The sequence below is a fragment of the Sylvia atricapilla genome, chromosome 1 (genome assembly GCF_009819655.1).
Source record: "Sylvia atricapilla isolate bSylAtr1 chromosome 1, bSylAtr1.pri, whole genome shotgun sequence".
NCBI lineage: Eukaryota > Metazoa > Chordata > Aves > Passeriformes > Sylviidae > Sylvia > Sylvia atricapilla.
Window position 1 is genome coordinate 103,826,078 of NC_089140.1, and position 26,041 is coordinate 103,852,118.

Genomic DNA, 26,041 nt, shown 5'->3' on the forward strand with positions numbered 1-26,041 from the left:
TTTCTCTTTACTTTGTGTTTAGTAATTCCTTTATTGTACTGCTGAATGACTAAACGTGGGGCTATTAAAATTGTATTTATGTTTAACATAGAATGCAAGTTGGTCTTCTCAGGACTATAGTACATTTGCTTTCTTTCAGGCTTGATTTACTTTTTTTCAGAGTATTTATACAGCTGATAAAAAATTGCTGTCATCAAACTTCTGTGCCAGTACCAATATGAAGTTACAACTGTAATGAAAAGCAAACATGCACTTGGGAATATATCAGGTAACAGAGGTGTGACTTGGGAATGTACAAGCTGCCATGAAGAAAATACTGTAACTGCAGTTTGAGCTCTTGTAAATATGCCCTAATTTGGAGTTTTATCCTATTTCCATCAAAGTTAGCTTTTGCCTTTCAAGGCAAAGACTATTGTCTTCCACAGCAGTTGTTAAATGGTTTGAAGCAAACATTGTGAAACTGTCTTGGAAAAGGGGCCTCAAGCTTTCAGTAGAAATTGATTTTCCTGGTCTCTTGCTGCTCTTGGTACATACAACCAACTAGCAGCCTACATAGAAAACCTGACTGTTCAATCACATCATGATGGATCTGCATGAAAAGGTCAGTGATGCCATGCCTTTTGGTCCTTCTGTGGTGTCACTGGGGTTACAGCTGGTGTTTTGTCACCTCCTGTGTTCCTGCCAGGTTTCCCCCATGCCTCTGCTGACATGCTGCACTCATTCTTCACACCACAGTCTGCTCACTGCCAATCTTTCACACCTGGGTCCCACTGCGTCCTTGGTTCTGCAGTGAGTGACTCTGCCAGTGCAAGCAACAGAAGGGTGGTGTGCCCTATGTTGCCAAAGGATTGGATCTGTTGCAATAACTTTTCTGAGCTGGCATTGTTTCTCCTGTGTCCACCTTACTCTAATGCTGCACTCCTACTACGGTGATCTTGTTCTTGGTGGATGGATTTTTTTTCCTGTATTGGAGCAATTGGCTTCAGTGTGTAAAGAACAGAATCACTGTTTCCAGGAACAGGCACTTTCTCTGTACAGGACACACTGTGCCTTGGAGTTAGCCAACCTTTCCCTGCCCTCTCATTTTAATTCATCTTCCTACCCTGCTGGTCTCTAATCTTATGTTCCCTACCTCTGATTCCTGTGTACGTGCTGTAGTGATGCACTGATGTACATGATGTGATTCCTGCGTACAAGCAACAGCCTGAACTGCTCAGCCTAGAACTGGCTGAAGGGCAGGGTTGTGGTGAAAGGGACTGCTTCTGGCTGCTCATGGGTGACCACTGATGCTCCTCAAGGCTCAATTTCAGGGCCAGTTCTGTTCAGTATATTTATTAGCGGTCGGGATGCAGGAGCCAAATGCACCATTTGCAAGTTTGCTGATGATGCCATACTCTTGAGGGACAAGGCCTTGCAGAGAGATCTAGATGAATAGGAGCTCTGGGCAGCTCTGCTCTGCAATGTTATCATGGTTTAGGAATGGTATTCCGTAGTTTGGTATTCTCACTGAAATACCCCAGACCACTGAGCTCCTCTTCCCCTGTGGAGGGCTGGAAATGAGAGCTGGAGGCACACAGAGCTAAAGATCAGAGGCCAAGATAAGAACAATTAACTAGAAACAGCAATGAAATAAGGAACAGTAACAGTGATAGGAACAGCAGAGCATACAATTCACATCCAATTGCTCACCACTGCTGCAAAATGTAACCCTGTCCCAGCCAGAACCAGGACAAATGCAAAGGCGATTGGTAAAAATTAACAAACAAAAAATCCAAACAAGTAACAAGCCCAAAAATCCCCAAACCACAGTGTTTGTGGAATCTTTTGTGTGTAAGGCAGCCAGGTGTACTCCCCACATGACATTGGATGCTTCCTGTTCCCTGGAAGCCACCCTGGATTCCCCATGCTCTTGAACTTCAAGCTGCTTTGATACACCACGCAGGGCCATGGGAATGGCTGTCTGCCCACTCTCTCAGTCACTGGGAAATAGAGCCCATGCCAGCAGGATGGATGGAGGGGAATGCAGCCCTGGAGTGGTCTGTGCAGCTGCTCAGCACTCCTGGGCATGGACAGCCCTTGCTCCATCTGCTTGTGGAGCAGGCACAGACTCGCTGGAGCAGTGGCAGGTTCAGCCCTGCAGATGCCAGATCCTGACCCTGTGGGTTTTGCCCTTGCCTTGCTGGGGGAGTGGAAGGGCCATTTCAGGATCCTCAAGCCTGTCAGTGTTTAAGAGGCAGTTGGATAATGCCTTTGACAAACATGCTTTAGATTTTGTCCTGTCCTGAATTGGTCAGGCACTTGGCGTAGGTGATTGTTGTAGGTCCCTTGCAACTGAAATATTATCTTTGCCAGGAATCAGGGCAGTGACTGAGCAAGTAAGATGGACAAGAGCTGTGTTGGCAAAACTTCTGTGTACTACAAAGCCTATGTAACAGTGCTTGACACTGAATAATCATTGCAAATATACATGCAGGCTTGACTGAGAAACCAGAAACTGCAGTTCTAAAGGCAGTGGAGAAGAAAGCAAAAATTTCGGCTGCTGTATTCCCTGGAAAGCAAAAGAGCATCAAGGCATTACACAAGAGGTAGGCTTTATTTGGACATATCTGCAGTTGTTTTCTGTCATACAGTTTCTTCATATTCCTGGACATTTCTCTCTGCCTTTGAGATTATTTTTATGTATGCATGAACATATGTATAGACACGCACACCTAAAGCACGTTCTTTGGGCTGAAAAATGTTAGTAATTTTTTTCACAATCGAGACAGCAACAAAATGCCAAAACCTGCTTATGCAGTAACGTTACAAGGTGTTTGAAGTCTCCTACATACAAAAAATTGGCAGAGCTGCTGTTTGCATCCCAAGTCTGCAGGGTACATTGCAAAAAGGTTGTGTTGGCTGGAGCACAAATTTGCCTAGTGATGACATGAGACTGCCCCCAGGTATTCCTGGTAGCTGGATGATTTGAACTCTGTGCCATTACCCAGAAGCAACCAGCAGCCAACCTGTACCTGCTGAACAAGTCTCAGTGGAGTGCATATTCCTCCCATCTCCAAGCTGAGACTGTAAATGCATTTCTAGTTTTAGTGACAGAGACCCATAACCACTACTGGGCTGTAATACAAGGACTTAGCTAATCAGCAAACAATCACTTCCAAATGCATGCTGTATTCTCAGAAAAGAGTTCAGTCCTGATTTCAGTCTCCTAGTTGCAGCTGGAGAGCCCTTTACCTTGCATTCCCAGCACATTTTAAAGCTGCATGGGATGGTGATGGGCATGTTGTTTCAAGTTGCTTTCTTATGCTTTCCACCTACAGCTTGCTTGACTATCTGTATTTTTTGTCAGGCCAGTTGGCTTCACCAAACCAACTATAGCCCCAGTGACGCTGCACAAAGTTACTGCAGCTATCCAAGTGTATACAGGAAGGAAATGTGATAGGAAAGCACAGAAAATCCTCATTGCGCTTTCAGTGGTCTCAAAGTGGACAGTAGAAAAATGTCTTTGCTGTTTTCAGAGGTCTTAATAGCAAATTAGAATAATGAGGTACAATTTTTTTTACACTTTTTGCAATGAAAGCTGGCATTCCTACTTTGCTGCAGTCTTTCCTGGGGATATGAGTGATTTATATGTCACACTGGGGGTTCAGGGTATGCTTGCTGGGCTTGGCCGGAGCCAAGTCTCTCTGGCTGTCAGCATGCTGGCTTGGCTTCAGATGTTCTGCTGCTAAAGTCCTGCCTCTGGGAACTCACCTGTCTCACAAGTGATGCTGCCCTGGGGACTCATCTTTGGATATTTGGATATTTGCAGTCCCTGAGGAACAACAGGGCTTTGTGCCTGACTGAGGGACTGTCAGACTCACATCTGCCTGTAGAGCTTTACCTGTAGGGTTTGGGTTTCTTCCTGTTCTTATGTTAAATTAGAGCACTTGGGCCAACAGTCACTGTACTGTCTGAGAGTCTTGGAATTCTCATATACTGCATTACTAAACTACCTACAAAGCAGATCTAAAAGGTAACACTGTGATCTATAAAACTGGCACCAGTCCTGTCTTAGAGTTCCCACCTACTGGATATTTTTTTTAAGGCTTTCTCAGTTAACAGATGCTTCCTGTTTGAGCTTGTAGATTGTCCTGGATGTGGCAGTCAAATCATAAACCCACAGTATCAGTGCAGGTCCTTCTGTGTGCTGCTGCTGATTCTCACCACAGATGTAAATGTTCTGTCAGCAGGCTCAGGGTATTCTGGAGCAGGGCTCTTGCTCCTTCCTTGGAAGCTGGGCTGCTCTGTGTGGAGCCAACCCTTGTCAGGCCTATGAGTGCATTTGTGCCTGGGTCTCTTCTAGCTGTTGCATTATTAATATTTAATCCAAGCCCTGACTGGAGCAGAGACAGACTCAGGTTCCATCCTCCCTTTCCCTGTTGATGGGCTACATCCCTGTGGTCTTCGCAGGTGGTGAGTATTCCACTTTGTCATCTCCAGGAAAATAACCTCATTAAGAGGTGTTATTAAGAGCCACCTACCCTGATAACAGCAATTACCAAGGAAGTGCAAATTAAGGGTCAAGTCCTCCTTAACAAAGGTGGGAATCTTAAGAGGTTCCTTGTAAAAGGTCGTACTTTACCCACCCACACAGCTAGAGATGAATGGGAAGCTATCCCTGGAAGGTCTAAAGGTGTCCTCAAAATAAGGTGCTGGGATTGTGCCTTGCTGTGACAGTTTAGGGAATGCTCTACAGCAGTGTACAAATATCAGTTACGGTGCATTATGAGGGCTTAAACCAACCAGCATGGGCAGCACCAGATCCTGAGTCTAAAGGGAAACTTTCTGGTGGAACATGGCCCTGTCCCATTGGCAGAACTGGGCCTGTGAGGATTTGTGGGTTGGATTTAGAAATGTCCTGGAGCAGCTAGGTAAAAAACGATTGATAGAACTTTTGCAACTCTTAGCACTAAACTTGCACTGCTGATTCTTAAAAATTTCTCACTTGGAGGGAGGTGGAACAAAAAGGCTGTGTTTGCCAGCTAGGTCTCCCTAAGCACTCAGCTCATTTTGTTTCCATGAGTCATTTTTAGAATAGGCAACAATAATCTTGAGTCACACATAGTCTGGAGCCAGCTTCTTAGAGAACACAGCTTTCTTGAGGAGAGTGAAAAATATCCTGAAAGGAGAAGTGCCTCTCTGGCTTTTGTATGTAACAAGAAATTATGTTTTTAAAACAAACAAAAAAACCCCATATAATACACTTGGCTTTTGAAAACACAGTAAACAACCCTTCCTGTTAGAGACCCAGAAAGGCATAGGACAAAATGGACAAAAGAAAGCTAAGCTCCCCCTTGAACAAGTGTGTGGTTGCTGACTGTATGATAATGTGCAGGAACACGTGCAGGGAAATGAGACGGAGGTGGCTCCTTCTATTAGGCTGTGAAGTGCAAGTTCACTGTACATCTTTGGCTACTGACTAACAGCTGCTCTGTCAGAAACAGCCTTCCTCCTATGAACACACCAGCCCTAGTTTCTGCTTATCTCTAACACCCTCATTTCTGGAAATCAGATGTCAAGAGAGCTTCCCAAATCAGGTGCTTTAAAACTCCACTCACAGTTTCCTTCCTGTACTCGCAACTCCCCCAGTGCAACCCTAGCTGCACTAGGACTGACTCAGAGGTCCTCTGTGGACAGAAAGGTTTTTATGCCTGCTTTTCTTAAAGCAGTTCAGCTTCCAGGATGTGATAGTTTGTTGTGGGAAGGCCCCATTTCATTGCCTGGAAACACAGTTATTAGGGAGTATCTGTTCCAAAACTAAGTAACAAAAGCACAAGTCTTCATCTGATCTCCTCAGATGGGAAGGGCTTAAGCTAAATACAATGTGCTGCTTTACAGTGCAGGGAGTTCTTCCCTCACCTAAAAAAATTGTTTTTTCTAAGGCTACAAACAGCTGTTCTGCATTTGTAATAAGGAAAATACACTACACAAACCAGTATGATAAATACAACTCTATGTAGCATGAACAGACTACTAAAAAGATCAGCTGATATAAAGAATGTGCAAGTGACAAATATATGTACATGTGAAAAATGAATATACAGTCCTGCTCTTGGTTAAACATGGCTAGATTTCTCTTCAGCCATGAAAGTGATCAAAATGCTAAATCCTAAGAGCCAAAGCATCATTTTTATTACCTCTACTGAGAAGTGGCTATTGTGCAAAACAAAATACTCTTGCCTCAAATGTGTTTATCTGTTTAAGCTAAGAAAGCTGTTTTATCTATATAAACAGATTCTGAGTGTTAAAACAAACCCTCCTCAAAAGCACCCATGCAGGAGGCTGTCACAATGACTCTGGCAGAGGGTTGGTTTGTGCACTTGACAATATTGACTAGTAACACTATCTTCCTTTATCAACCATTTTTTCCTCTAATTTGTCTCCCACCACGGACCAAAGACAAATCTTCCCTTCAAATGCAAGTACTGCTGGACTGCCAGAAACAAACCCCATAAAATTTTTTTAACTTTTCAGAATCACCATTTTTCTAGCTAAGCAAAGTTGATTCTGATTTTTCTGACCTGTTTTCCTAATTTCCAGCAGCAAGCTTTAGTCTCAAGAGCATAATGACTAACCAATCATCTTTTTTACTCCATAAACAGACAATAACTGTTCTAAATCTTTCAAGAATAGCAACTGCACCTTGCATTCACATCTGCCCAGTGGAAAGCTGAGGGAAGTTTCTCCTTGTGCTGCTGCTTCCACCTAAGTCACTCAACCTTGTCTCCTAGCAATGTGTTTGGCCTTTAAAGGCAGAAAAGAAAACTGATACAGGTGAACATCATTTTGCTTTGCACCACCATGGTTTGCAATTGCACTGATCAAATTGATTATGCCAACACACATTATTAAATAATACAAGCAATAAAAAGTCATCAACCATATCCACTACAATTTCACTTTCTTGGCTCTGCTCTACTGAAAACATGAGAATAGCTGACCACAACTGTAAACGTGAGCAAAGATGTAAACTTTGATACACTAGGGACAATTTAAAAACCTAGGGAAAGGATTGCAAAGGCAGTTGCATAGGGAATAGCAGGAGCATAGTGGAGAAGTATTTACTGAGAACATACTTGTTCAAATAGTTGTTCTGCTTTACAGGTAAACAAGGGCTTGGGAGGGAGTTCATTTAGCTACAGAAAAGTGTCTTTTGTAGCTACCTCTGGAAACAAAGGACAAGGAAAACGTTTCTGTATAGACTATAAACCCATCACTGAAATCAAATATATATACTAAATATATTAAAGCTTTGAATTTTATTACACTTAATTTCTTCTGAATATCTTACCCTTCTCCCTGTTCAAGGTAAACCTAAACGTGAGAAATGGAAGGATAAAGGAGAACTCCACTAAACGTGGAGTACATTTCGTCAGAGTCTGTGTAGGCCAGTTTGCCTCCCGTTACAACGACGTTTACTTCGTCTCCTGCCTTGAGGTGAAGAACAAGGTGGAACGTCCCAGGACCACCACAGGTCTGTTTGCCCGAGTAGGGTTTGTGATACTCCAGCAGTTCCCTTCTGTAGCCAGCAGTGTGGAGCTGAGCCACGCTGGCGTTGGAGACGGACAGCACGGCTTCCACATACTCATCCCTCTCCGGGGCCAGCACAGCGGTGATCAGGTACCGCCCTTCGTACGGCGATGTGAAAATGCCTGCAGAACAGAGAGACTGGGCTGACCACAGCTCCTCAAAATGGGCACACCTGACTGCCCCTAAGCACAAACATAAAGCCACATTCATGCATCACCCACTGCTTCCTACAGCTAACTGCAGCAAGGTCAGCCTGTGCAGGTGACCAACTAATTGAAGTCATGAAGGCGAGGGCACATCTAAACCTCAGTGGCTGAGAAGGAGGCAGCCCCCAGTTAGGGCCCTCCTCTCTCTCTTCTCGAATACAAAGAGCAGTTTGGAAATGGAAGCTAAGAATCCCTCTCCTCTCCTCGCTTTGCCTCCCCTCCCTCTCCTCCAGGTACCCCAGCCATGGTGAAGTGGATTAGTGAGGAACCTCACCTCTGCTACCTGGGCTCAGCTGGCCTCAGGAGGGCTGAGGAGCACAACCAGCTGTGCTGGCAGGGCAGATGTAGAGGTGAGCTGGGCCTCATCAGTACTGGGCAGTCATGGAAAACCAGCCATGAAAGTGTGTGCCTGGCCATAGCCACAGGAATCTTTTATCTTTATGTATCTGGTTTAGATGGACTTCATTTGTTCAATGGACCAGCAAGGTCTGAAGTAACATGGAACACTGTAACCCATGCTCCTGCCTGTTCTAGCATGTGTGTGGGTGCATTCTTTGGCTGTTACCTGTGTTGGGGTTATAATAGTCCCCGTCATTCACAAGCACTTTATTGAAGTGAACCACACCGACATCACTAGAGAAAGGCTTCTGTGTAAGTCCAGCAGAAAATGACACCAGAGAGGGCACAGCAGCAGCGGCAGGTCCTGGAAAAGGTAACAAGATGAATCAGAGTCACATCAGGATGATAACACAGCCTTTTCCCTATAATGCTTTGTAATCCACTCTCTCTGTTCCTACACATGCTCCACTTGGACTAATCCTGCCAATTGCAAGATGCCAGAATTAGCAGAATACATATTGCTGGCCCAGGCCTCAAGTGTCACACCATAAAATTTACTGAGCATCATAAAGTTCCTGCCTTGGCCACAGGTATTTCGGTTTTTTTTTCCCCCCTTCTAAGGAAACAGTACATGGCTTGTAAATGCTGGCAGTGGAAATCCTACCACCCACCCTTCAATTCAACAATGCTTCTGCCAAAGATCTTCTTCAGGACAGAGGCTGCCTTTCAGCACCTCCACTCTCCATTACTATCTCAATGGTCATAGGAATGCTACAGATAATAGCTCGTGCCAGCTTTCCTTGTCATGTTGAGAAGCTGTGCACAACTTAGATCTCCCACTTTCTCAGCCCAAGCACAGTAAAAATGGCTTTAAGAATATATAATCCTTCCATATTAATGCAAAGAGAACCTTTTGTCTCTCTCCAGCACTTCTCTCTTGGGGGACTTTTCACTTCACATTTTTTTCTTATTTTCTCAGTAGATCCAACAGACACCTAGGTATTTGATAGAGGCTATTCGGCTACTAGATGAACACTGCAGTTAGACTGAGTTGGATGAAATATAATTTGGACAATTAAGATGAATTTTTACTTTTAACAGACTGACTTAACATCAAGTGTTCAGTGCTGTTTTGGGTTTTGTAACCCAAAAAAATGTTTATTCTATTCCAGCTGTTGAAACCCAGTTGGGGAGGTGTTTTTTTTTTAATATATCTGTTGTAACTCAGGAAGGGAGGGTGCAACTGCCTTTCTGATAACAAGCCAGCTGTTAAAACCAAGCAGGGCATTGTCTCTTATCTCTGCTCACCCTCCCACTACCTCCCAAGCCAGCTGTTAAAACAGGATGGAGCATTGTTTCTTATCTTTATTCACCCTCCCACTACCTCCACAGGGATATCTTTTGTTAATGGGCCATTAAAGCTCACCAATGACATGACACATTATGAGATGCTCCACCCAGGGAGGAGGAGCCAAACTATTTCCATCTAGATAAAAAGGAGCCACAAGTGTCACCAGGCATCCAGTGTTCCCACAGGACTCCCAAAGGAAGACTGGACCCATCTCTGGACCCTTTTCCCTATGGGAACCATCTCTACTTCCAACAGGACCACATCTGCCACTCCAGGAGGGCTTACTTTTGGACTTTTTCCAACACCCTGACCAACAAGGTGACAGGTTGTATTCTGGCTCCGTCAGGATTTTCTAGGATTTCTTGTTTGTTTGCTTATTGTTTTGTACTACAAAATTTGTATTTTTAATATCCCCAGTAGAGAACTGCTATACCTATTCCCAAAATCTTTGCCTGACAGTCTTTCAATTGCAAATTTGTAATAATTTGGAAGTGGCGGGGCGGGGGGGGGGGGGGGGGGGGGGGGGGGGGAGGAGAGGCTTACATTCCAAGGGAGACTCCAACCTTCCCTGGCAGATAGATACCTGTCTATCTAAAACAAGACAGATTTTGGTGCCCAACGTGAGGCTCAAGGTCATTAAGAGGAAAAGGATAGCAGTTCTTAGGTGACATAATTCTTGTGTATAGAAGCCTTGTTTGACAGCATTATGTGGTCCAGCTTTCCTTGGTTTGGGTGGCACGTGGTTGTGGCTGTATTTCTGCCACTTGCAGGCCCTTATCTAAACACTGGTCACTAAGGCTGCTGTGGCTGTCATCCAGTTTATTTTATGGGTTAATAAGGTGAGGAACTCATGGATTTTTAATTTTTTCTGGAAAGCAGGCATATGGATTCAGGGCTATCGTACACTAACTGTGTGTTTTTGGGGTTACTATAACAATGGTACCTACTGTGAGGAAATGAGACCAGGGGATTTTTTTTCCCAACCCTTCACCCTGCTCTTTGGATCTACCTCACCAGTTTTTGAAGGGTTTAAATCCTCTCTGAATGCTAATGATAGCATACAGTGGCTGGTGTTGCTAATAGGCCTATTCTATTTAGTATTCAGAGATAAGGGAAGACTGATCTGAATAACCACCCTGGTACCTACTCTACAGAACAGGGATGCTACCCCAGAGCCTGACCCTGCCCCACAGCCTGCCTCAGAAAGGCTTGGATTGGGTTGACTTTCTGGTAGAAGAGATACACGAGATGGGCCAGATGCTGAGGGAGTATATAGTCCCAGCTCATGGGAAACCCTCCCCCTGCCCCAGGAAGACAGAGTCTGGTGGTGCAATAATGGAACCCACAGATGTTACAACTGTCCAGGTTCCAGCTGAACCACAGCCAGCAGCAGTCGCCCCTGTGGAAACCAGGAAGTCTGAGGTGAAATTGGTGAAGGGTGCTCAGGTAATAAGGATAAGAAAGAAGGGCCCTCACAATCCACAGGAGAGCCACAGGTTGAAATCATCACAGAGTCCCTGTCATATGAAAATCTATGCAATCTGCAAAAACATATTACACGACGGGGATGTGAAGCTTATAGAACCTAGCTACTTTAAGTCTGGGACCTTATGGGTACAGGTGTGCAACTAGATAGTGGTGAAGCAAGGAATGTGGGACTCTTGACTCAGGACTCAGGTACAAATCAGGTATTTGTAAGGGAGCAAGGGCCCCTTTCCCTTTGGGAGTGACTTTAAATGAGTGTGAGAGAGAGATTTGTCCACAGACACAGAATGCAGGAACACAACAATAGAATGCGCTAGACCTTTGAGGAAGGGACCCAACACCTGAGGGACGTGGCAGTATTGGAAGCACTTTTTGGGAGGACCAGACAGCATGATAATGACCTCAACAAGGTTGGATGCACAGGGCACATGTTGTGGAATCTGGCAACGCATGGACCATCTCAATACGCCACATTCATTGCAACAATTAATGCCGAGGATAACCGAGAGACAGCAGGTTCTGTTGCCAACAAACTCAGGAATTATGAAAGTATGATCGGTGACCCAACACAGGCTCATGTCTCTGCCGTGGTGAAGGAACTCAAAGAGGAGATGAGGAGAAACAGTTCCCATGTAGCATCAGTGTATGTCAGAGCCCCAGAGTCAGAGCCAAACGTCCCCCAGCTAGAGAGAGAGGGTACACCCCACAAGCTGACCTGTGGTTTTATCTGCATGACCATGGGGAGGACATGGGAGTGTGGCATGGAAAACCCACTTCTGTCCTGGCAGCATGGGTAGGTGAACTCAAGGAGAGAAACGCGCAGCGAGGGAGTTCCACCAAAATGAAAGTAGCCTCAGCCTCCCATGACCAAACTGCTAGGTATTATGGAAGTGGAAATGCTCTGTTGGACTCCCCTGAAGGAACCTCTACTATGTATGTCCAGGAAGGGAATAATAACCAGTGCTAGAGGGGCCCTGCCTCTAGCCAGGAAGAGGCACGGGAAAACGGGGTCTTTTGGACTGTGTAGATTCGATGGCCTGGCACATCAGAGCCACAGAAATATGAAGCTTTCGTAGATACTGGGTTTCAGTGTACTCTAATGCCATTGGGACATGTAGGGGCATAACCAATTTCCTTTGCTGGGGTGACAGGGGGATCACAGGAATTGACTCTGTTGGAAGCTGAGGTGAGCCTGACTGGGAAGGAGTGGTAGAAACATCCCATTGTGACCAGCCCAGAGGCCCCATGTATTCTGGGCATAGACTTCCACAGGAATGGCTATTACGAAGACCCTAAGGGAATTGGGCATTTGGGATAGCTGCTGTGGAGGTAGAGGGCGTTAAGCAACTGAACCCCTTGCTGAGACTGTTGGAGAAGCCATCTGCAGTAGGACTCCTGAAGGTAGAAGAATAACTTGTTGCCACCTTGACGGTGCACTGCCGGCAGTATCGGACAAATCGAGATGCCGTGTTCCCCACCCACAAGATGATCCGTGAGCTGGAGAGCCAAGGGGTGGTCAGCAAAACCCACTCACCCTTCAACACCCCCATCTGGCCTGTGCACAAGTCTGATGGAGAATAAAGATTGACTGTAGACTTGAATGAAGTGACTCCACTGCTGAGCGCTGCTCTGCCAGACATGCTGGAACTCCAGTACGAGCTAGAGTCCAAAGCAGCAAGGTGGTATGCCACTATTGACATTGCTAATGCATTTTTTCTCCATTCCTCTGGCTGCAGAATGCAGGCCTCAGTTTGCTTTCACCTGGAGGGGTGTGCAGTACACCTGGAACCAACTGCCCCAGGGGTGGAAACACAGCCCCACCATCTGCCATGGACTGATCCAGGCTGCACTTGAAAAGGGTGAGGCCCCAGAACATCTACAGTACAGTGATGACATCATTGTGCGGGGAAAGACTGCAGCTGAAGTGTTTGAGAAAGGAAAGAAGATCATCCAGATTCTCCTGGAAGCCTGGTTCGCCATCAAGAAAAGCAAGGGCAAGGGACCTGCCCAAGAGATCTAGTTCCTGGGAGTAAAGTGGCAGGATGGATGGCATCAGATTCCCACTGAGGTCATCAACAAGATCACAGCCATGTCTCCACGGACCAGCAAGAAGGAGACACAAGCTTTCCTAGGTGCCATAGGCTTTTGGAGAGTGCATACTCCTGAGTATAGCCAGATTGTGAGCCCTCTCTACCTGGTTACCCGCAAGACGAATGATTTTCACTAGGTCCCTGAACATCAACACACTTTTGCCCAGATCAAACAGGAAATTGCTCATGCAGTAGCCTTTGGCCCCGTCAGGACGGGACCAGATGTGAGGAATGTGCTTTACTGCACAGCCGGGAACAATGGTCTGTCTTGGAGCCTTTGGCAGAAAGTGCCTGGGGAGACTCGAGGCCAACCACTGGGATTCTGGAGCCAAAGTTACAGAGGGTCTGAAGCCAACTACACTCCAACAGAGAAGGAGATCTTGGCCGCCTACGAAGGAGTTCAAGCCGCCTCAGAGTGAATTTTATTTCAGTTCATGAGGCCAAGGCTATTGCAAGTGCTGATGATGCTGAGTGGAGAAACAATTCTATTCTTGTAGAAGAGCCCGGATAACTCATTCGGTAGAGCATCACTTTTAATCTGAGGGTCCAGGGTTCAAGTCCTTGTGCCTCATGCTACTGCCTGGAACACCATCCAAGTCCTGTGGAGACATGGCCGAGTCGGACGACGGAACCCATTTCAAGAATGGCCTTATAAAGACCTGGGCTAGAGAACATAGTATTGAACATTCACATATATAGGAAGGAATATATCACATTCCTTATCATGCACCAGCTGCCAGGAAAGCTGAACGGTGCAATGGACTACTAAAGACTGCCCTGAAGGCACTTGGTGGAGGGACCTTCAAAAACTGGGAAATGAATTCAGCAAAGGCCACCAGCATGGTCAACACCTGAGGATCCATTAATTGAGCTGGTTCTGCCCAGTCTGAACCCTTGCACACAGTGGATGGAGATAAAAGTCCCTGTGGCACAAATGAAAGGTATTTTAGGAAAGACTGTTTGGATTAACCCCACCTCAGGCAAAGGTGAACCCATCCACGGGATTGTTTTTGTTTTGACCTGGTTACACTTGGTGGGTAATGCAAAAAGATGGGAAACCAGTTGTCTACCACAAGGAAACCTAATCTTAAGTGAGAATTGAGTGTAAAGGTTCAATTGTGTTAGGTATGATGCAGATGGTAACAGAGTAAGGGAGAATGAGGGAGACTCCAGTCTTCCCTGGCAGATACCTGTCTACCTAAGTCAAGACAAGTGTTCAGCCACTTAGCCCCATTTCAGTTACCTTCCCTTTAAACATTTTCCTTAAGGCAGTACAGTGTGCTAGAAGTAGTCAATTCTTGCTGCTTTGTCTGGGCAAGTAGCTAAACAACAAATGCCCTGAAGTTGTCCACAGCTGCTGTTTCACCTTGCTCCTTCTGCCTTATTTAAAATTGAGTTTGTCCTCTCCCACTCAATCAGAGATGCCCATCAGCAACAAATGCTAAATTAATCAAATCCTGAATTGAAAAGGACCCACAAGGACCATCTAAGTCAAATTCCTGGCCCTGCACAGAATACCCCAATAATCATAGCTGGTGCCTGAGAGCATTGTCTAAACACTTCTTGAACTCTGTCAGGCTGATGCTGTGACCAGCTTCCCTGGGGAAATGCATCAGTACCTGACCACCCTCTGGGTAAAAACCACTTTTCCTAAAATCCAATCTAACTTAAATAATATTGCTTAAATTTGAAGTTTAAAAAGTCACATTACTTAATCTAAAATGTGGATATACAAGTGTTCTGCTGTCCACTTTTTTTCTGAATAACTCAGCCTTGGAGTGGGGGGTGGGGAGGAGAAGGCAAAGGGGAAGACATGCCTGCAACTTCAGAATTGGCAGATAACTGCGTTGATTTCCCTCAGGGGCTGGTAACCACCTGCCTCATGTATCTTTGGAAATCTTCTTATTCAGCATTTTATCTCAAGCTCAGAAGATAGACAGAAGCCCTTTTTCATTACTCCTAGCTTCCAGTGTGCCTGCAGGTATCCTGCAAGCTAGGATGAGGTTATCTGAAAGGACCAAAATTAATAGCAGGAAGCCTACTTACTTAAACAGCTTCTGTAAAGCTCCATCACCTTAACACAACACTACTTACAGAGAAAGCTACTCTCAGCTTGCGACTCCAATTAACTGAAAACACACCTCAGATTGTTGGCTCACTCAACAGGTTTCTATCCCCTGCAGTCACACTGCAAAAATGGAACAAACCTTGTGTTGTCTGCCCAGAAACACTGCCTGCTCTGGAGCAGCTGCAGTCCTGTTTGGGTTGGTGCTGTGTGAGTAAGAGAGTAACTCCTTCCCTGGCTGTCCACAGCTTTCTTCAAGATTTTCCTTCACTAATTGCTAAAATACTTACTAGAAATAACTACTTGTTGCTATGATAATGAAATTGCTTCAGATCTGCAGCCCAGTTTAGCACACCATATGTATCTATTCAAAGGAGAAATCTTAAACATGTCTAAATATCCTGTAGATCATTCAGGGGTCGATGTAAGGAGACAGAGTAAAGATGCAGTGTGTCTGCTCTCTTTCCCTCTTCCAGCCTTCTTGCTGGAGTTGTGCCTGTTTGAAGTTTTCACAATTTCTACCAACAGCTCGGCAGTGCTTTTGCAGAACTTTACAGAGTGCTGCACCACCTTCTCTTGCATGTCCCCTCTTGCAAAAACTTTTCTTCATGCAAAGATCAAAGTTCTGCTTCTCGAAGGAAGGTCCAGGCTTGGACACTACTTTCATTTAAACAGTCAATAATGTTGAAGTACAAACCTCAAAAAAAAAAATTAAAGCATTTAGAAGTTGTGAACCACAGGCACAGCTCTGATGAAGAAGTGTTTGTTTGCTAGGCAAACAAAAAGTTTCACAAAAGATTCAACCTCTGACACAGTTTTATTCCCCCTTTTTGGGGAAGGAAAGAAGTCTTTTGGCTTCAAAGGCATTCAAGAAGGTTTCACTTGAGATATTACACATAAGCAGGAGCAGGTAAGTCTGTTCTAGGCAATCTAAGCTACTGTAATGCATTCTGGAGAGTCAAAAAACCACACAAGATACATGGGTGGCCTTTTTTAGGTTACATCTACTTCTATCCTTCTGCTAGTTGTATTTCTGGTCCTCCACCTCTCTTTTGACTTCCAAGCACAGTTCATGCCTCCCACAGAGCTCAAGGGCCAGAAGGAAAGAAAAAAAACCCATTAAGCAAAACAAAACAGCACACAGCATAGGCATTTGCTATCAAGATGAAAGGAAAAAAAACCAATGTGATGGTGCTGCTGACAACTGCTCAGCAACTGGAATGAGGATTCTTCAAGAATCGACACAGAAGAGAGACTGCAAGTACATAATTCATTTGTCAGTAGGCACTTATGATTCCCTTGGATATAGCAGGAGTAAGCAGGATTTGTCAGATTTCCTCTCATAAACAGTCAATACTCCTAAATCTAAATGAGGGCAAAATGTGTAATTTCAGTTAGAGCAAATGGAACAAAATACTAGCAATTTATCACCTCCCTGCCTATTTTTTTTAAACTCTCCAATTTGACCTCAACATCTCATTTTCAGAAATATTCCTCCTGCCTGCAGTTGGCCATGCAGCACAGCACTGATGCGATTTCCATGAACCAGTGCTCAATGAAGCTGCTTTGCTAAGTCACAGTGATTGCGATGTGGATGATATCTCAGTGTGTTATGAAGACACACATACTTTCCTCCTGAGTCTGTTAGTAACATCTGTCTGCTCTTACAACTCCATCCTTCTGCGCTTCAGGAAGAGAATATTGCTCCAGCACCTACCTACTGTTCATTACACACAGCTAAGGGAAAAAAAAAAAAAACCAACAAAAAAAAAAAAACCAAAAAAACCACAACACACACCAGCAAGAAATGCTCTGGTACTGAAAATATGCAAATCATGCCTCAGCATTCAAGAAAAGCATGAAATTGGGCTACTTCAGTCTCAGGAGACAGAACTGGAGCCCTCAACTTCTTCCCGAGCAGTGCTTTTATTTAATAGAAGCTATTCAGAAACAGAAATGAAAGAGTACCATTTTAATAGCACAAGTTTCTTATATTAGGAATTATAGTACAAGAAGGTCTGGTCATCTTTCAGATTTGAATTTTAGCACCAGAAAACTTACTGGGTGAAGACTGCCAAAGACATCATAAATGGTGGTCCTGAATTAATTAGACAGTAAGGATTCCTTGATGTCTTATTTACACGGTAAGTTCCTCCTCCAATAAGCCAAAAATCTTCCCTTCCCCAGCTGTTAGTTTCCACAGCACCGCTAACTGCTGAATTCTATCGCAGAACACTCTCTGTTCATCAGACACTGACAATTAGAATCACACAATCACAGCCTCAGTTGGACTGGAAAATACCTCTGAGATCATCGAGTCCAACCTGTGACTGACCACCACCGTGTCAACCAGACCATGGCACTGAGTGCCACCTCCAGTCTTTCCTTAAACACCTCCAAGGACCATGACTCCACCACCTCCCTGGGCAGTCTCTTCCAGTGTTTAACCACCAGTGTCTAATTAAACCAGTGTCTAATTCTTCTTTCTGGGAAGAAACTCTTCCTCATGTCCAGCCTAATCCTCCCAAGGTGCAGCTTAAGGCTATGTCCTCTGGTCCTGTCGCTTGCTGCCTGGGAGAAGAGGCTGACTGCAGCTGCTGACAGCATCCCTTTAGGTAGTTGTAGAGCGCAATAAGTCACTCCTGAGCCTCCTTTTCTCCTTTTCCCCCAGCCCTCTCAGAATTGTGCTCCAGACCCTTCCTCAGCTCTGTTGCCCTTCTCTGAACACGCTCCAGCACCTCATTGACCCTTGTGTACTGAGGGGCCACTAGCCACAGCACTCAAGGTGTGGCCTCACCAATGCCAAATTCAGGTAAAGAATCACTTCCTGCTGGTCACACTATGGAGGCTAGGATGCCACTGGCCCTCTTGGCTGCCTGACCACACACTGGCTCATGTTCAGCCACTATTGAGCAGCACTCCAAGGTCTCTTTCCTCTGGGCAGCTTTTCCAGCCACTCTGCCCCCAGCCTGTAGCACTGCAGCACGTTATTGTGGCCAAAGTGCAGGACCTGGTACTTGGTCATGTTGAACCTTATCCAGTTGTCCTCAGCCCATCAATCCAGCCAGTCCAGATTAGGGATAGTGGATGTAAATACTCCAACTCCACAGAAGTCTTAACAGCTTTTGGTACCATCTTTATCTGTGTTTTCTGACTGACATTGAGGTCTGCAAGGCACACCGCAGGAATTTTAAGGACACATCAGCAGGAGTATCTTGTATTCAGATAGGTATTCAGTGGCATGGGTCAGGAAAATTGACTCCTTGGTCAAGCCCACCTCCCTCTGGATCCCATGGTGGTAGCAGTTCCAACCAAGCAGCAGATAGGCGCACCCCTGTCTTACCCTGCCTTTTTAACACTTCTAACATCCACCTACTGTTTCACACAGTTTTAGCATAAACTTATTAAAATACTGTTATCTATAAATTGCAATGGGAAGAAAACCCCCAGGAAATCCATTTATCACAGAAATCTAGACATCTATATTGGTTTTGCTGGCATCAAGATAAATGAATGTTTCTTTACTTCTTATCCTGTTCCAGAAACCTCATCTATTGCTGCCTGTTCTTACTACCACAATCCTCAAATGCAAAAAGATTGCTTTAAGGCGATGATGGAGTTTTAATTAACAAGTATAAATATTACAATGAGAGCATGAACTCTTTACAATTCTTTTTTTGTTAGTCCCCAGACCATTCTTCATGAAGCGCATTTGTGATTTTGTTATGGCCATCAAACTAAGTCCTGGGGTGATACGTTTTTGGATTCCATAAAGCCCTGATGTTTTACTTCCATCTATCACCCATATTTCCTCAAACAAATTTATATGAAATAACTTTTTTTGAAGAAGATGTGGAAATACTTTGATCAAGGATACTATTCCCCAGGGTTTGATAATATCTTGAGTATGAGGCTGCAGTGCTGGCGGCACCCAATCAACATATTTATCTAGGCCAACTAGCATGTCCCACATAAATTTTATACCTGTTCATCATACAAATTCATAAATACACTGTGATATTAACAATTATAAAAAAAAAGCACTCCAGCAAACTAAGAAAACTACACTTTGAATTATTTTAATCATAGCAGCACTTCTGCTTTCACTGAGCCAGGAACTCAAGCCCTGGTGACTATAACAAAGCCAGAAATTCCACAGAGAGCAACCTCACTCATGCACTAGGCTAAGATGCCAGCAATTAATCCCTATCTTAGTCTTTGCTTTATTCATGTTTTATTAAAGAAATAATAAAATTATCATAAATATCTATTTTCTCATTTAGAAGGCAAACAGAAAGGTGCATGCTAACCTTAACTAGAAAAAACAAATTTCCTGTATTTAAAAACCACACAATGAAGTAAGTGGCAAGAACCCAAAAATTACTTTTAAAAACCAAACTTCTCTCCCCACCTCCATATTTTCAAAAGATACAGATTATGTTTTAATGCTTAGGTCTAGCAAAAATTGGTCAGATTTTCCTCAATGCTAAACTTAAATGCTAAAAGTCAACACATTTTTTTCTCTCAGCCATGACCTTCCAGGGACTGAAATAAATGTTAAGAACCCATGTGAAAAATTTCTAGGAAACAACTGCCTTACCTTGTGAATCCGTGGGAGAATGAGATGGCTTTGGATATCCTACAAAGGAAAAGTAGTATATGTGACTCAGTACACAGCAGAGTACATTATGATCAAATATCACTGCAGTCCTCTAAAAAGCATCCCTGGTTACTGTACAGCGACCTACCAAAACAGCTATTAAATAGTGTCTCCTATGAAATGTTCATTTATTATCAAACTGGGGTGGTCATGGCAAAGAGAACCAAGTTATTGCTCCAAAGTACTAAATCAACTGCAAGCATTATGGAAAGAAAAAAAATTAAGTTTCCCTAGTGGCAAAGACTGCTGTAGTTACCAGGGATTTTACATCATCTCTGTTGACCTCATGCTTTGTGTATCCTTGGAAAGGCAGCAAAACTGGCACTGAATGTGTTTCCCCTACTTCTGCAGCCAGCTGAAGGCTGCAGAGGCCCATTCACAAATCATCTCTGCTGTAAACCCATTCCCAGCCGCAGCAGCCTCAGTGGGTGTCCACGAAAGGCCAAAAGGGGGCTGGAGAGGCACAGCAGATCTCAGTGTCACCTCCCCAGCAAGAGCTGACACGTCCATTGCACTCAGTCAGGAGTGAAGCACTCCCAGTTTGGCTCTCTCACCTGGTGCTCCAGCATACCCTTCAGCAATGGGCATGGTACTCTGGCCAGCCTGCCCATCCACACTCCTGAGCCGCCCTCTCCCAGACATCAGAACCGTGCCCGGAGGCCCTGCCTCCCCAGTCTCCAAGATGATGCCCGCTGTTCCAGGCAGAAGTGGCACGACTGCTGACCCTGGCAGAGCTGGGCGTGGAGGAGGCCTCAGCTGTGGTGGCAGGAGGGGGATCCTCTGTCGTGGGGGTTGTATCCTGGGCCTGGAGGGCAGCAGGGATATGCCAGGCTGGGGATGCACTGGTGGCCTCGGTGGCAACAGCTGCTCTGGTACTTCTGGTCGTCCTTTGACATGGTGAAAGAGGAGGAAAAATACAGAATTATTTGTCTAAAATACAACATAAATTTGCACAGTTTTGTGTAATAAATACTTCAAAACAAAACAGGACTCAGATGGAGGCCACCTGTTCCCTGAGACCCAAGACTGCACTGGCTAAACGCCATTCCACTCCTGAAGGACTACAGACTCCACTCTTTACAGCCTGTGTGACACAGGGAAAGGAATGAGGACAGCGTGGAGACAGGACAAGCAGAAACCAAATATCCTATGAACATTTATTCAATTGCTACACTAGCTTGGCCTTTCTGCACCAAGCAGGATGAGTATCACACTTATTCCCACTAGTACCATAATTCCAGAGCATGCTCTCTCCTTTTTCTCTTCACTGTTCTCCTCAACCCCTCACACCCACTGCGCTTGCTTTTGACTCTGTACTCACACAATTCTTAGCACAAGGCTGTCCCTTTAGCACAATCATAAAGAAAACTATCCACAGCAAAAAAACATCAGTAAATGAACTTAAGAGGTTTCTTCCCTTACTTTAAAAAGCTATGAACTTAAATGTCCAAGTACTTCCATTACTAACATTTTCTGACAATGAAGGCAGAACTCAAGGATATGCATCTGCCAGAAAATTCTTTATTGTTTAAATAAAGGAGATACCATTAAAAAACTTTTCCACTGGGGCAACCAACCCATATGACATCTGGGCTGAACAGGGTTGTGCATCTGGTCAAGTTCTAAGCCCTTTATAGGAATTCTGGTTTATTCATACAAATGAAGTCCTAGATGACACTTAACGATGCAATGGCCTCCCAAGAGTACAGCTGAATTACATTTACACTAAGAATAGAACTTTAGAAATGTGTAGATTTTAGCAAATGCAATTGACAGCTTTTACACACAACAAACAGAATTTCATGCTAAATTAAACTTCAGCATAAGTTACTTTGGTTGTATTTTGAGACCAAAACATGTCTTTAGGCACAGGGATGGATGTGAGTTTCTGTGGAAACAGGCAAACATCCCTTTGCAAATTTATCTGATACAACTCGTCACACAGCAGAGATGGTTGCCAAGGCCCCCAGTGGAGGCCACCTCTTTGAGTGGTGCTCACAACGAAGCACTTCAACTCAGCACAGTCCAAAATCAGCCTAGGCAAATTCACTGGTAGCTAGGGCTAAGTCCCTTGGCTGTACTGAGAAGCAGATGTGGTGTGAGGCTTCCCCTGGCTCTGCTGTGTGTCTGGGAGAGACTTAACTCTGCACCTTTGGGGAAGAGCTCACAACAAAGCTGTGCAGCTATTGTCCCCAACACAAACAAAGCTGTGCAGCTATTGTCCCCAACACATGGCTGAAGTCCAGAGAGTGTCACTGGCAATCCACATGCTGTTTTGAGACTATTCAACACCTGCACTTTACCCTTGTGAATCCCATTTCTTGTTTTCAGTCTCATAAAAGCCTTAAAAGCCCACATAAGCCTTCAGGTATACTGGGAGGCTGTGTGAAGTCATAGTCTCACATCACCTGCATTCATTTGCTAGATACAGCTGCTAGGAAAAAATCTCCCTGAGCTTTGCTGGCTGACTTTTAACTGTCTGTCAGGAGAACTGAAACTCATACAAGCAATGCACCACAAAGCTGGGCTGAAGCTCACCCAGTAACCCTGTCCACAAGGCAGAGGCCTAAACAGTGAAATGTGTGCTTTATAGAGAAAGAACTATTAAAACTACTTAAAACTGTTTTCATAAAAACCCTTAAAACTAAAAAAAAAACAAAAAAAAAAACCCCAACACACCACTTATAAAGATTTTCAAAAAACCCTGAAAGTATCAAAGTGATTTTTTTAACAGAATTATTGACTTTGCAAGACAACTTCTGTCCACAGAGGCATTGATTTAGACCTTCAACTAAAATCTTCAAATTAACCTCTTTGAAAAAAACAAATTGACAAAGTACTTTACCTTGGGATGCATGTACTTGCCATTTCTTGAGTCAATTATGCCAAGCTTCATTAAGACAATTATTTGGGATGACACTAGGAAAATGAACATTTCTCTGCTTGCTTTTCAAGTCCTTTAAATAACAATCAGTTGCTGAAATCCCATATCCTGAGCAAACTTTTTCCTTGCGTGCCACAAATACTGCAATATTCAGAACTGTCCCAACACTAAATCCAGAATCACTCGCCTAAAGCTCAAATTCAAGTGGAAGCAATCAGATAGGTGTGAACAGAGATCTGCTTTAACTTCGCTGACTGAGCAGGCCATGAACACAATCTTCCCATCATTTTCCCGTCTATCTGGGAAGGCAAAGAATGGAGCTGAGATCATTACACAGCTCGGAACAGTAACACTGTTCACAGCAGAAGCATCCTTGCTGCTCTGCTTGTCATCACTGTCAAGTGACAATGTGGTTACCACATCACATACCAGCATCTTCTCATGCCCTCCTCAGCCCCCAAACCACACAGAAAGTGCATAAAGCTAACTAGAGAGTAAAGGCATCTGTGACTGCTCTAACAAGAAGCCAAAAAGACCTCACTTAAATTTTGTTATAGACACCAAGGGGATTTTACAATTCTGTTAGAAAGCAGCATTGTGCACAAGGTCACAGGGAGCCCAGAGGAATTGACTATATGACTATTCACACTACAGCATTAAAAAATTTATGTTGCATTTTATCCATACTGTAATGCAGAGCACACATTTGGTTTCTTAGGCCACAACTTCATCAGACGACGTTTTGCTGTTGGTTTCAAAACCCTGCTACACAACTACTATAGGAATTGCAGGCCAGGTCAAATAACCGTAACCAAAGCAAACTGCAGTATCTGGCTGCAAGACTACACTTTTGATTCCTGGAAAACTTCATGGATATATATACACATATACATATCCAAAAGGGCACATTAAAAGAGACCACCAACTCTAACATGGCTTTCAGTTTCATGCCATGTGAAGAGCAAACATACCCACAGGGAGGAACAGAGTGCAATGAGAACAACTTAGACTACGAGACATGGAGCTGGGGGAAAGCACCACTTAATGTGGATGGAAAGTTGCTGGATCATTTTACCTTGGAGAGCATGGTTCCCTAAATGCTTAGAGCAGACCACTGCCTGCTGCCACCACTGCCTTGTGTGCTGCAGGACATTTCACTACCATCTCCAGGAATTATAGCAAATTAAATACATTTCTGGTCTCTGGGATCGTATCTGATGCACAGTCATTTGCTAAGTTGGCTTGTTAGTTTGGATTAGGCATTTGAAACCCCTGAATAAAAAATATGGAAGAAAATACAGCCATATTTTTAAGATGAGGGTAATTTGACTTTGCTGGGCTTACACTGCCTGGTAAGACTTTTTTATTTCTTGCAACACATCCTTGCCTGACTGCCTTCAACAACTTTACTAGTAACAACTTGTTTCTGTTTCGGCCCCTCTGAAGTCAAATGATATCATTTGAATGCTACAATATGCTGGCAAATCATGCATAAGAAACTCTCCACTGATCCAAGGCCAGGTCTTCCTGTCAAATAATGTTGGTATGGGAGACAATGCTGCAGATCACAGATGTAAAAACAGTTAAAGCCATACCCCAACTCACATAACAGGGTTCCCAAAATCACTTCCAAAAAAGGCTCTTCTGCCAAAATCTTTCTGCAGCTCCTGCCATCAAAACTTACTCAGGCTGCTGTGCCAGACAGTGTTATTGTAATTGGAAACATTTGGGAATTGCAGTATGTGCTTCACGAATCCTTTACAGGCCAGAGGCACCCCAGAGCAGCAAGGGATGCTCAGAGTGTCTGCACCCCAGACCCAGCAGCAGAGTCCTTCTACAGGCTTTTAACATCTGGGGTGGATAGAGGAGTCTGCACTGAAAAGGTATTATTTTATGGAAACCCAGGTGTGCAGAGGCTTTTTAATGCTTTAATACATTGTAACAGGGGCTGATAAATGCAACCCATGAGGTCGCTTGAACACCTTCTTCAAACAGCAGAAGAATTACTACTTGTATGTATCTTGGACCTTTCTCCAATGTTAGCCTCTAGTGCTAGTTAATTTTGGGCAAGATGGATGAGAAAAAGGATTACACAGATACATCATGGCCCATTTTAATGGAGACTGGGATGCTTCTGCAAGATTGAGGGATAAAGGTCCTAAGCCTGTTGAATTTAAGTCAAAATTAGAGCAAAATAATTATCCGAAATTTACAGCACCTCTTCACTCCACTTCCTCCTTTAAAGTTAAGAGAAACTTTTTTTTTTTATTTCACACAAAAACTTCTCACCTCAGAAGGATTTTTGTGTCAAGTACTGCTATACATTTGGTTTTAAACGATTAAACAAAAGAAACATATCTATCACAGGTTTTCAAGTCTCTGCCTTGGGGTGAGAAGGATATTCTTCCCTTCATGAGGCACAACTTGCCCATTTAAGAAAGAACACCCAAGAATCTCGCATCTGATCTCTCCCTACCACCATCAGCTGCTACAGCGCACAGGCTCCTCCTTCAGCACCTCTTCTAATTTTAGGCCAGTCACAGAAACTGTCATCTTATTTATCTCATACATGCAGCGAATTAAAACCAGAACCCATCAGCCAACTGAAGAGTGCAGTTTCCAAATAGTCTCCAATTCCTGTGATTTTGCATCATGCTAACAGAAACAGGAAAACAGGAACTCAGCTTCCTTCTGTAAACTTCAGCTCTCAAAAAAACAACCCATGGCGGAAATTTGGAGCAAGCACTGCACAAGAAATCGAGTGGCATCTGGCAAGGTCTCTAAACCTTCATGGTGAGGCTCCCCAGCATGCTGGGGTTCCCATTTCCCAGCATTCTGAGCCAAAGGCAATGTGCTCTAATGCAAACTTTAAACAAAGTGGAGGTAGACATGCACCAACATGCTGGACTACTACCAGAACTGGCTGAGGTGCTAAAGCACTGCCAGCTGGAATGTGCCAAGTACCTTGTGGGAATGCAAGCTTCTGGGAGAGCTAAGAAGCAGAAATCTTACACTGCCATGCCAAAATATGCAAGAGCTCATTTGTGAAGCTTCTAGATCAAAGATTTGGTGCTGAATTATAATCATTAACTCATGCGAAAAACACAACTTAGAGGAAATCTTTCTTATCACAAATTTGAATTAATTTGATCCAGTTTTCTCTATTTGCTTTTCAATTTTCCCTGAGGAATAAAGAATAATCTTCAACAACAAAATAAAACAAACAAACAAAAAATCAAATGAACTGGAATAATACAGACAATTATTACTCTAAACTCAGTTTAAAATCACTATTCAGAAACACAACTTTTACTACTCATTTTTCTAGCTGAAAGAAAACATAAAACATGTAAGACTTCTCTTTTTTTTTTTTTTTTTTTTTGGAGAATACT

General features: G+C 43.9%; 1 protein-coding gene across 1 annotated transcript in view; it reads right to left on the bottom strand.

The window, feature by feature from the left end:
- Positions 1 to 1,596: 1,596 nt before the first annotated feature.
- EMILIN2 (elastin microfibril interfacer 2) overlaps positions 1,597 to 26,041 on the bottom strand; it is a 42,282-nt gene continuing 17,837 nt past the window's right edge. Inside the window, exons 5-8 of the mRNA XM_066329455.1 lie at positions 20,320 to 20,652; positions 19,706 to 19,744; positions 8,341 to 8,478; positions 1,597 to 7,691 (exon numbers count right to left, since the gene is read on the bottom strand). Coding sequence (XP_066185552.1) covers positions 7,354 to 7,691; positions 8,341 to 8,478; positions 19,706 to 19,744; positions 20,320 to 20,652 — 848 coding nt within the window. The 3' untranslated portion in view covers positions 1,597 to 7,353. The remainder of the gene's footprint in view (positions 7,692 to 8,340; positions 8,479 to 19,705; positions 19,745 to 20,319; positions 20,653 to 26,041) is intronic.